This window comes from Nesoenas mayeri, assembly GCF_963082525.1.
Source record: "Nesoenas mayeri genome assembly, chromosome: 24".
NCBI classification, from domain to species: Eukaryota; Metazoa; Chordata; class Aves; order Columbiformes; family Columbidae; genus Nesoenas; species Nesoenas mayeri.
This window is the reverse complement of record NC_137546.1, coordinates 387954-399718: the sequence shown is the minus strand read 5'-3', so window position 1 is coordinate 399718 and position 11765 is coordinate 387954. Positions and strand designations below refer to the sequence as shown.

The following is an 11765-nucleotide window of genomic DNA, read 5'->3' as shown; positions in this document are numbered from 1 at the left end:
CCGGGTGGGAAGCGCGCGGGCTGAGCCACGAGAGGGCGCTCGCCGAGCGCTGCCGGTCACAGACCGGCGGAGATGGCCGGAGGCGGGGAGCGGGGTGTCCGCGGGGTGTCCGCGGGATTGCTCCCGGGGCTGCGCTCTCCCCGCGCGCGCTGGGACGGGCGCTGCTGTGGCTGCTGTGGCTGCTGTGGCTGCTGTGTCCTGGGGCTCGTGCGGGGCCGCTGTCCCCGAAGGGCAGAGCGGGTGCCCCGTCCCCGGTCCGGTTGCCGCTGTCCCCAAAGAGCAGCTTCGAAAGCCCTTTTGTTGCCCCCAGGGCAGCCTCGCCGGGGGCTCAAGCCGTGCTTCCCCTTCCAAAGCTCAGCGGTTCTGTTTGAAACCAGGAATGTCTTAATAAGTCTCTTTCCAACGCACGGGTAATTAACGAGGAAGCGTTGGTGGTGCTGTGCAGTTCTGCTCCCCGCGCCGGGTCTGCGCTGCTCACCTGCTGCGCTCAGCGTTATCCACGTGGTCCAGGAGCCTTTGAGTCTGCAAAAACGCAAAGAAGACTCGAGTTCTGAGGATGTCGGTTGCCGTGGCAACGCCATTTACCATAGATTTTGGTTGTAACGTGACTTGGGAATCGTGTGCTCCTCGGGGACATCAGTGTTCCTGGGAATCCCTCCTGTACCCAGAGCGATGTGGCGCTTTCCTCAGGGCACAGCCGCTCATTGCCGCTCCGGCTGCTGTTCCACGCGCTTCACAGGTGATTCCAGGCAGTTTGTTGGGGAACAGTCCACAGATGTCACCTCTTGGCAGGGAAATATAGGAAGAGAGAAATATGGCTTTAGGGACCTAAACATGAACTGGGCCGTTTGAGCATGTGGAGGTAGCTCTTTAAACTCCTAAATTGTAACAGAGGAAGTGTCACATCTATGGCAAAAAGCAACCTGGAGAAAAAAAAGAGAGTACTTTTTGTGCTTTCCTGGCTTGCCCAGTTTGGGCTGGGGTGCAGCGCTCCCCCGCGGGGGTGCCGCCGCGCGGTGGCATCGCGGTGCGTGGGGACGCGATCTGTGCGGCGGGGGCAGCGCGGTGGGGTCAGACCTGGCTCCGCCGGCCCCTGTGGCCGCGTGTGCCGCGTCCCTTTGTACGCCGGAGCAGCTCCCGGCGTCCTGGGGCAGCGCTGGAAGGGAAACGATCCACGGATGCGGACCAGCCGAGTTCCCCTCTGCTGTCGGCCAGATTAGTGCTGACTCCCAAATCGCACCAAAGGTCATCTCTGGTCCCATTTGTTAGTATTTGGAGTCCATAGAGATAATGTCTTTTCACGTATGAAAGATGCTATCGATTTTCTGTTGCCGTTGTCCTGAAATGTGCGCAGCGTGTCTATGGAGCAGTGACGATCCTCCATCACTAGCTTTATGGGAAAAGAATGGTTATTGAATCTCTTCCCATAAAATAGAATCTCTCTCTCTCTTCCAGAATTTGCCGCCCCCGTGGGAGCCCCTCGTGTTATCTCGTTGAGAAAATTGATTTTTTTATCTCTGCCTAGTACGCCTGTGTTCAGTTTTACTTTTAATTCGCCTCGTGTGATATGAAGTGAAGCCTTCCCTGCCATCAAGTGTGCTTCCTCAGCGCTGGGTTGCTGCTTCTTCCTGTAGTTGAACACTTTCAGAATGTTGTAAAATCAAATAAAGGTGTTTGCTGGGCACAAGTCTCTGCTGTAGTTGCTGGGCGTTTGTCCTCCGCGCGTCGCTGCCTCGTCCCTCCAGCAGCGCGGAGCACCGGCCGCTGCGTGCGGGCGGCGGGCTCCGTGTCTGCAGCCAGCACGGCCCGGGCGGTGTGGGACAGGGAGGGGACGCAGCTGGGCCCCGCGGGCCGCGGAGCCGCGGCCTGTGCGTGGAGCGCTGGCAGGAGCGCTGGCAAACCGGCCCCTTCCTCGCGCGGCAAATGACTGACTGTGGGACTCTTTCCTTTCAGGGCGGAAACGGCAACATGAACTCGTAGATGATGAGTAGAATGCCCAAGCCAGAGATGACAGTGCTCTTGAGGAAGTGCTGGGTAGAACAAAAAGGTAAAAGGAACAGCTGACTGCGGGATTTGTGCGGTACCTCCCCCCAGAGCGGGGCGGGGGCTCCGAGCTCCCTCTGACCTGCTACTGCTGCGCTCGGAACCGTGGGGCCAAGTGTCCGTGTGTCTGAGTGTCCGTGTGTCTGCATGGGCCCAGCAGCCGCTTCGTGCTGCCAGCCCGGCCCGCAGCCGTGCCGGTGCCCGCAGCCGTGCTGGTGCCCACCATGCGGGTGCCGCGGCGCGTGGTGGCAGCACAGAGGCAGCAGGAGCCGGGGCCTTTGTGCGCGGTGGCGGCCCAGCGCAGCTGTCCCCGCGCCGTCCTGGCTCACGCGCGCGCAGGCAACGCAGCTGGCACGGCTGGAGCACCTTGCAGACCAGTCGGGGCTTTGGGGCGTGGCACGTGGTGGGGCGGGGCTTTGGGGTGTGGCACGTGGTGGGGCGGGGCTTTGGGGTGGGGCTTAGGGCATGGGGCGGCGCTGTCCCGCAGGGAGAGCAATTAGCTGGTTTGGTAATTGCGCTTGGCAGGCGCAGAGCAGTACTGCGCAGTGACTGTGTTTCCACACACACGTTGGCTGGTTTACGTCTTGGGTTTGTTTTTGGTTGTTTCATTTTATTTTATTCCTGAAGAGACAGCTTTGGTTCTGCAAGTGGAGCGAGGAGAGGGCAAAACCATTCCATTCCATCACTGCCAGGGCTCTTTTAAGAATCTCTATCCACACTTCTAAGAGTATTTTTGTAAAAACACCTGGCACTCCCTGCTTCTAAATTGTGGAGACAATTGTGCAAACCATTCCAAAGAACTGGGTTCCAACGTGGTCACTATGGCCATTAAAACAGCCTGAGCTGGTGTGCGTTTTGATGATCGCCATAGCAATGGTGGAGATGTAATTTGCTGACTGTCCGTACCGGGCTGTCTGAATGTGTTCGTTACAGTCTGACTTGTGTGTATAACTGAGCGTGCCAGATCATCACACTGACCAACCCAGACCCGCATCCGCCGCGGAATGACAGCAAAGACTTTTCTAAAGGACTTGGTATTTCACCTCCCTCTTCACAAAGTGCCCGAACACGGCACATCAGAGTAGCTGCAGCTTTTATCAGTGTGCTGCTAAAAATTATCCATGATCTGGGCTGCAACAGCTCATGGCACCTCTGCTTTCTTGCTGCTTATCAGCAGGAGGCGGCTCCGTGTTCGCGCCTCTGGAAAGGTAAGACCGAGCCCGTTTACCCTGTACCGTACGCGCACGGAATCTTTTGCGGTTCAGCACCTCTGAGCCTTAATACTGATTAGAGCTTTGATTTCTGAACAGTGGGGAGCTGGGAAACTAGAAAGATACCAGCAGCACTTCAACTCAAATGGCTCCTTTCTTATCATTTTATTGCACAAGGAATTAAATGGAAATATTTGGGACTTTGCTGGCGTGTTTGATGAAAAATCCATGTTCAAATAGCATCTGTAATACTACAGAGATCACATGGCTGTAATAACCTGTATGCTACCGTTAAAATTACATATGATTTCAGGTATATAAGGTTCAGTTTATTAGGGTTGTGGGGTTTTTTGTCCTGGTAGGAAAGCTTATATTGAGGAAGAGAACGAGATCATTAGCCAGATGTAGCAGAGTCCATACGCTACTTCAGTAGCCCCTTAGAAACGCCTCGTTTGTCCTCGTGCGCGCAGACTGCCGATGTCTGTGGGAAGCTGGGCGCTGCTCCCCGCGCCCTCGCAGCGGTTTCCGCAGCGCGGAGCCGAGGTGGCGCGAGCGCCGGCAGCGCGGCTGCTGCCAGCCCGGGCGGCGGGAGTTCCCCTGCCCAAGGGGGCAGCTGGTGTCCAAACAGCCTTGTCACTCACAGCCACGGGCTGGTTGCCCTCATGAGCAGAGGGGCACGTGAGGAATGACCTGAGCTTTGGAGAGAAGGAGGTGGGCGCTGCTGTGTGCCTGGTTGTGCGTTTCGTCACGGCTGTGGGTGCTCTCAAGGTGCCCCACGTGGAGTTCTGTATGGCTGTTTGTTCTCAGGCGTACCTACGTGAACAATGCAGCGGGGGCTACGGCCAGATAAACCTTCGTGCTCGTGTCCCTGCACGGCACAGAGAGGCTGTTGGGGCTCCTGCTGTTGTTGGCCCCGAGCGCCGGTGTCTGCAGAACCGGATCCCAGCAGCTCTCCAGCGCGCCTGGGTTTGGCAGCAGTCAGAGGAGACTCATTCGCTTCACCATTTCTGAGCCCAGTGTGCCCCTTGGGAAGGTGTCACCTGAACAGCCGAGCTCCCCTCGGTGTCCCCAGGCCTGGGGACCTTTTCTGATCTCTCAGTCTGCTCTGGTGTCACGCAGGCCGTGAGGAGCACCGGCTGCCTCCGCTGAGCGCGCAGATCATCTTGGGAGAGTATCCGAGGAGAGACGTAAATGCCGCAGAACTCACCAAGGAATGGCAGCTCTTTGCCAGTGTGGCAACTAGGAGAGGTTCCAGTGTATCTTGAGCAGCTGAAGGGAACAATTAGCTGATCTGAAGCTGCGTTAGTATTGGTGTGTATTTGTAGGACAGAGGATACTAGACTAGCAGTATGGCCAGCGGGAGCGGGCCTGCCATTCTAGACCTTCACTCAATGTGCCTTTCACACTCCACGAGATTCGCAGCCGCTGAAAAGAGGAAAACCAGAATTTTCCTTTCTTCTGTCTTGCAAGAGGCTCCTCGCGCCACGCGCGCATTCGTCTGAGCTCGGGCAGGGCTTCGGTCCCTAGCAAAGCCAGAGCCAACAGGTCTTCCTACAGAAGTTCCATTCTCCTGAGGATCTAAGGGAAAACATCCTTTTTGTGTGTTTAGTCACACAGATCAAAGGCAACAACTGTCTTGGTTTGCGTTGCGCGGGCACTAGACGTCCCGTTATGCGGAGCTCCGCTGGAGGAGGCGGCAGCACCCGGGCTCTTCCGGGAGAGACCTCGCCCGGGCACAGAGCACAGCGCTCGTTCCGTTTCTGAAAGGACAGAGCGATTCACCGGGTTTCTGGGGAGACTCTGGGCAGCACAAGCCCCCCGCGGTCCCGGTGCAGCGGGCGCCGTGTCCGGGCGCTGCGCGGCTGTGCCGCGGGTGGTCGCCGGTCCCGCCGCGCTCCTGGACAGCGCTCCAGCCTTTCCGTGCTGCGGCAGCGCTGGGCCCGTGTCCTCGGAGCGGGGCCGCTGCGCGGGGCCGGGCCGCGTTACCGGCAGGCGGGAGGGAACGGCGCTTCCTGCCAGCAGCGCCTCCTAAACCACGCGTGAGGATCTGCGCGAGCCTCCGGCGCGCAGCCTCTGACACTCCGTGTGGACACGGCGGCTCCCGCAGCCCGGGGGCCGCGGCGTGACCGCGTCCGGCGCAGGGGCAGAGCGCCCGGGTACCGGGCCGGCTGCCGGCGGGTCCCGCTCCGCCGTGCGCGGGGGGCCGGGCGGGGCGGGGCGGGCGCGGGGATTGGCGGGCGGACCGCCCGCCGCGCCAATCGGCGGCTTTGTTTAGGGTTACAGGGCGCGGAGGGGGCGGGCGCCTGCCGGGGCGGTCCGCAGCCAATGGACAGGGCCGGGGGCAGCGGCGCCGGCGGCCGCCCGGCTCGCTCACCTCATTGGCCCTGCGCGCGGTCACTCTGGCGGACGGCCGCTGCTCGTTGGCTGCCGGCGCCGGCGGTGCCGTGCGTCAATCGGCAAGTCCCGCTTCCTCCGCGGCGCGGTTGGCTCCGGCGGCTGTCAGTCGCGAGGCACCGCTTCCTGAGTGGCCGCCGCGGCCGTCAGTAAAGCGCGGCGCCTCGCTCGCCTCGTTTTCCCGGCGTCTCCGCTTAGTGGCTGCGAAGCGTGTCACTGAAGCGCTGCCGCGTTGCGATTGGCGGCGCGCGCTGTCCGTCGCGCCCATCCCCTCAGGGTGCCCGCCCTCCGCCCGACGCGATTGGCCGCCGCGGGTGTCAGTACGGCTTCTCCCCCAATGGGCGGCGCGGGGTGTGCGCCGTGCGCGCGGGGTGGCCGGCCCGGCGGCGGCGGCGGCAGCGGGAGGAGGCGGCGCGCGCCTGGGTCCCGGTCGCGAGGAGGCGGAGGAGGATGTGGCGCGCGGAGGGGAAATGGCCGCCGAAAACAAGCCGGAAGGTGAGAGCGCGGCCGGGCCCACCCGCTCCGCGCCGCCGCGCCGCGCCGGGCCTGGCCGCCGCCGCCGCGGGGCTGCCGGCGCGCCGGGCCTCCCGCGCCGCCCCCCCCCGCCGTCCCTGCCGGCGGCGCGGAGGCCGGGCCGGGCCGCGCGGCGCGAAGTTTGGCGGCGGCGGGGGCCCCCGCGGGGCCGGGCCGGGCCGGGGGGCGGCGGGCAGGCCATGTGCGGCGGGCAGGCCGCGTGGCGCCGGGGCCGCGGCGGCCGGGCTGGGCCGAGGCTCCGGCACGCCTCCCGCCGCCCGCCGGCACGTGCCCGCCCGCCGCCAACATGGAGGCTGAGGCGGCGCCGGGCGCGGCGCGGGGCTCCGGGCGCCCGCCGGCCGGGGGCGGCCTGGGCCCGCCGCCGCCGCCCGGGGTCACGCCGCGCCGGGCCGGGCTCGGCCGCGCCGCCCCCGCCGCCCCCCCGCGCGCTCCCCCCGGCGGCGCCGGCGCACGTGCCTCGCGAGCGCGCGCCTGTCACGAGCGGGGCGGGCTCGGCCGCGGCCCCGCCGCACCGGGGCCTTCGCGCCGGCGGGAGCGGGCGGGCCGGGGCCGGGGCGGGGGCGGGGAGGCGCTGCCGGGGCCGGCGGAGCGGCGGGCTCGGGGGGGCGCGGGGGAGCCCCGGCCCTGCCCGGCCCCGCGGGCGGCGCGGCGGGGAGGGGAGGGGAGGGGAGGGGGGCGGCCGGGGCGCCCAACTCCGGCCGAAAGTTACCGGCGCGGCGGGAGCCGGGGCGCGGCGTGTCCGCAAGGGGGTAGCGCTGCTCCGCCCGCGCGCCCCGCGGCGCCCCCCGGCCCGGCGGGACCTCCGGTGGGAGCTCGGCGGGAAGGGCGGGCGGCGGCCCCGGCTCGTTCGGCCCCGGTCGCCTGGCTCGGGCGATTTCCCCGAAGTTCGCCCGCGGGCCGCGGGAAGCGCTGGCGGCGGCTCCCGCCCCCTCGGCGGCCACTGCTCCCGCTCTCCCGGCCCGGCGCTCGCGCCGCGGGACGGTGTCGCCCCGACTCCCGTGGTCGGCGGGGCCGCCCGGCGAAGCGGTTCCCGGTGTCTCGGCTCCGTTTGCGGGGCGGGAGGGGGCGGTTTGTGTCCCGCAGCTCACCGGTTGCGTAACTGAAACCGGGTAGATTTCGGGAATGCCGCTGGCGTTTACCGGGTTGCAGTCGGGCACCGCGAATACCGGTGTTTCTTTGGCTAATTGTTTTTTCCGCATCCCTGTAGCAAACGTCCTTTCTCGCTTTTAATCCATTTGCAGCTCTTACTGGGAAACCCCTTTTGGGATTCCGGGTTGTGATTCCAACCTCTTCATCTGGATTTTTGCTCAAAGTGCTTTGGAAGTATCTCTTTATTTTTGGTTGTTTCTTGTAATGTAGCGGATGTGGAACCTCCACAGGCATGGCCACCTTTGCTTTGCTTTCTGTCTGTGCCTTGTCCAGCATGAGAGCTCTACGGCAAACATACCTTTTAAGTAGCAGCGGTGATTATGACTGTTGTCAGCTTCATCTTTTATTAATCTCTTTGATGCTCCCAAATTCCTTAGTTCCATCTTTCCTGTAGTCTGGAAAATACTGGGCTTCTTTTCTCATTTGCATTGAATTAAATGATTAATTCCACTGAACTAGTAAAATATCAACTGGTTAACACAGGTGTGAGAAGAGAATGAGCATCCATGCGGACTACATGGCTCAAATAGAGAAGTTTCACTTCTTCAGCAGATGAGAGTGTTGTTCCCAAAGCACACGCGGGCTTGGCTCTTCTTGCCCTTCCTGCGCTAGCGTGCGATGACATTTTCCTGCGTAAGGCGCAGATTTCAGTGTACTCGTTCCTGCGCGGCCGCGGCTTTACAGAACCACGCAGATCAGCGCTCCTTGACTTGAAAGGTAATTTGGCTGTGACGCTTGTTACTTAATGCGGCTCTTATCGTGTTTCGTGTTGGAAACTGATTTCTGTGGGCTGTCGAAGTGTGTGCTTGCTGAGGAGATGGGTCTGCAGCAGCGTTTGCCTTTGTGCTGGAATGCTGTGCACGAGCTGCTGGAGAAAGGACGTTTGTGCCCGGTGCTGGAGCACACCCGTGCGGTGCTGCAGCCCGGCGGCTCGCGGAGGGGCTCACTGGCCGGGGCCGCGCCGTGCCCCGCGGAGCCGTGTCCCTGGGGCCGCGCCGTGCCCCGCGGAGCCGTGTCCCCGGAGCCGTGTCCCCGGGCGGGAGCGCGGACCGGCAGCGCGGCACCAGCTCCGGTGCTGTGCTCGTAGTGAGCACCCAGAGCGGCTCCTCGCCCTGACTAGGTCTCTGGTGTATTCTCGAGGAGGCAAGATATAAACCATTCATTCCTTAACTTTAAACTCTGCCTGTCAGAAACTTAAATGGGAGTAATTTTAAAGCATGATTCAAGATAAGTGTTTCACCAGTAGTACGGATGCTAGAGGAGAGAACGCAGGTTGCTTTAGGTTTCTGTTAGCTTAATGTTCAAAACCCGAAGGTGAACGGCAGCGGGCAGGTCCTGGGGAGCGGCGTGCCGCACCTGCCCGCAGCCGTGCGGGGCGCCGGCCTCGTGACAGCGGGAGGCAGCTCTGCAGACCGGCCGGGTCTCGGAGCTCCCCTCTCCAGCTCTGCTCGAGGCTCCCTGTGCCCAGCAGGAATTCCTCGGCGGGGGTGAGGGTTTGGGGGGAGCCTGGAGTCAGTCCCCTGGCTGCAGGAGGCGTTTCCACGTCTCGGAGAACTTGGGTGAGTTACGTCTTTTCTGGTTTCCCCAGGCAGGATGAAGTTGGGCTCGATGACTGAGCAGCTCTTACGTTACTGCAGCAGAGGGTTTGTGGCTTTTGTAGTTTATGACGCGTTCTGTGTCTGGACCGAAACGGGAGGGCTGCCCCTGGCAGGCACTGCTTGGCAGCAATAAGGGGCTCTCAAATAGATTGGGGTGGGGGTCTGCTGCAAATGTAAAAAAGTTCAGGGCTGGATGCGCACAGAGACCCTTTCCTGGTATTTCTGTGCGCTCTCCTGGGCAGGTCTGAGACCCGGGGCTGCGAAGCGGAGCAGTGCCCGTGCACCTGTGGCAGCTGGCGCGGGAGCTGGCACTGTTTGTGGTGCCCTCGCCGTGCGGCGGGTGAATTGTTCCTCTGCTAGTTCAGGCAGGGCCAGGAGTTGGTGGGGACCCGAGGGACTCGGCGGTTCAGGTGTGGTGGGATGCCGAGCGCCTGTTTGGGGAACGTCCCTCTGGAAAACCAAACAGTCCTGATTTGGTTGTCGAACAGCAAATATTTACTTCGCTCTGCGGAAGTGTTGCATAACAATTTAGTACTTAAACAAACCTGAGGCTATTGCAGCGCGATGGGCGCGTTTGTACCGCGGTCCTTCCTGGCCGAACACCCGTGTCTGCCACGCGCTGCCACGGAGGTTGTGCTCGTTTCAGCAGCCGGGGTTTCACCCGTGTCTGTGGTCAGAGCGGCCGAGCCGCCTCCTGCTGGGTTCCCTGGCCCGGGGGTGTGGGCCGGCAGGACGGGGCGCGGCGCTGGGCTCCGGTCACGCTCCGGACTGCGGGGGCTACGTGTGCAAGAGCAGTTCTGTTCGGTGCTTTGGTATTGTAACTGTTTGATGTGCAAGATTCCTGATGGAAGGCACGGGGCTTGTTTAAAGCTCGAGTTTTTAAATTCCACATCTATTGTTCATAGTAGATTTTCCCAAACACTTCATCTCAAAAGTTTTTTAGTTTATTTGTGTGGGTTTTTAAAGCTGGGTCTGTAGGAAGGTTTCCTATAGCCGTTGTAACTCAGGTTTCATTTATCAGGAAACAGTGCAAGGATTATGTACAAGTAAGTTTAAAACGAATGTTTTTAAAATTCAGTCTTTCAGGACTTGGTGCTGACTTTACTAACACATTTGAACGATCCTTCTCAAACATACAGTCTCTTAGAGACCTGCTTGGAAAAGCACACGGCAGCAGAGGAAGAGGAAAAGCTCTGTCCAGGGTGCCCTCAGAAGGAGGGAGCTGGAATGTGACCTTCCTTTTCCAGTGTCCCTTCTGTCTCTGCTTCAATATCCAAATACGTCTGCAGGGAGAGAAAACAAACAAAGCCCAACGCCAAAACAGCAGCAAAAGCCCCAGAGCTTCCCCTGGAGCGAGCTGAGCGTGCGCGGAGCCGCCGCGCGTGGCCTGCCTGCTTCCAGCCTTTCCGAGTTGATCCCGTGTCCTGTGTTCATCTTCCGTGCCTTCCTGCGCCCCCTCAGCCCCGCCTGGCGTTGGCCCCGGTTCAAGCTGTGGGCGTGAAGGCGCCGGGGTCCCCGGGACAGTCGCGGCACCGCGGCTGAGCGAACTCCCGGCGGCGCTGGGGCTGGAGGGCTTGGTGTCCTTGTCCTGCTCTTGGCGCGTCTTTGCTTCCAGGGGTTTCGTGGTGCTGTTTTGCTGTTTGTTTCTCCTGCCAGCTCTCCAGGTAGGCTTCCAAACTCAAACTGTTTGTAGTTTAAAAAAATAAAAATATCCATGGTTGGCGGCTGGCAGTGTCCAGGGTCCGAGCGGGCGGTCTCACGAGCTGTAGCCAGTACTTCAGGATACTTGGAAATGTGCTGTAGTCTTGAGGATGTTTGTAGTATTGAGAACTGATGTTTGTAGTATTGAGAACTGATGTTTGTAGTATTGAGAACTGTGTAGATGGGCGGTTTGTTTTTGTGAGGCTTAACTACTAATATCCATCTCTCTTTAGTTTCATTGCAGTTGAATGTGATGATGTAGTTTTAGTGAGAACCAAGGGACGAAGGGCTGGGTGACGGGTCCAACGCCAGGGTGTCGCTGGGGACCCCGAGCGATGCTCCGCTCGCGTGTTGCGCTCGCCGTATGTAAAAGCGGCGCGGGCAGCGTGGAGCGTGAGCAGCCCGTGAGCGCCGGGCGCTGGCGCTGCATCCTCGGGACGCTGTCACACCGTCCGCGCGGGGAGCGCAGCCGCGGGTGCTGAGCGCAGCCCCGGGTGCTGAGCGCAGCCGTCCGCACGCAGCCTGGGAGACAAACAGCTAATTGTGCGCACCAGACCTCCAGCCAGCGCGTGGGCCTCCATGAGGAATGGTGCTATCAACTCTGCCCCAAAACGCATCGGTTGCAGTTTTGCGTAACTGTGTTGTTCAAATTGGATTCAGTTATAAAATGTCAAGAAACTTCCTGCTATGTGAAAAGGACACAATAACTTACAAGTAGCGCGTTGTTGGTGGGTAAACCGGGACGATAATACGCAGCAGCAGAGTTTCAGCTATTTGCATTCCTTACAGCCTTAGAATGGTCTGTAGAGCTTGTTACAGCAACAGAGTATCACAAATGTTCCAAGAAATTAGGCTAGCTTCAATAATTTACTAGAGTAAAATGATGTTGTTGATCATCCTGGATACTGCTGCCATTCCTGTGATCTCCTCGTCCCCCCGTTTTGCTCACGGGCAGCAGTCCCGGCGCTGCGTGTGCTGGTTTGCCCGTCGGCCTCTCGTGCTCCTCTTGCATGTTTTTACCTTTGCCTGAAGAGCTGACGCGTCCCCCGCGTCCCCCGCGTCCCTGTGCTGTTCCCCCACAGGGACCAGGACACCTTTGCTCAGCCGGCAGCTGAGCCGAGCGCTGGCAAAGGAG

At 61.0% G+C, this 11765-nt stretch overlaps 1 protein-coding gene across 3 annotated transcripts in view; it reads left to right on the top strand.

The window, feature by feature from the left end:
- Nucleotides 1-6005: 6005 nt before the first annotated feature.
- The window catches only part of CAMTA1 (calmodulin binding transcription activator 1), a gene marked incomplete at its 3' end in the record, with an annotated part of 128449 nt that continues 122689 nt past the window's right edge, over nucleotides 6006-11765 (top strand). For all 3 annotated transcript variants that reach the window (XM_080358898.1, XM_080358897.1, XM_080358896.1), the window contains exon 1: nucleotides 6006-6143. In XM_080358898.1, coding sequence (XP_080215024.1) covers nucleotides 6119-6143 — 25 coding nt within the window. In that variant the 5' untranslated portion in view covers nucleotides 6006-6118. The remainder of the gene's footprint in view (nucleotides 6144-11765) is intronic.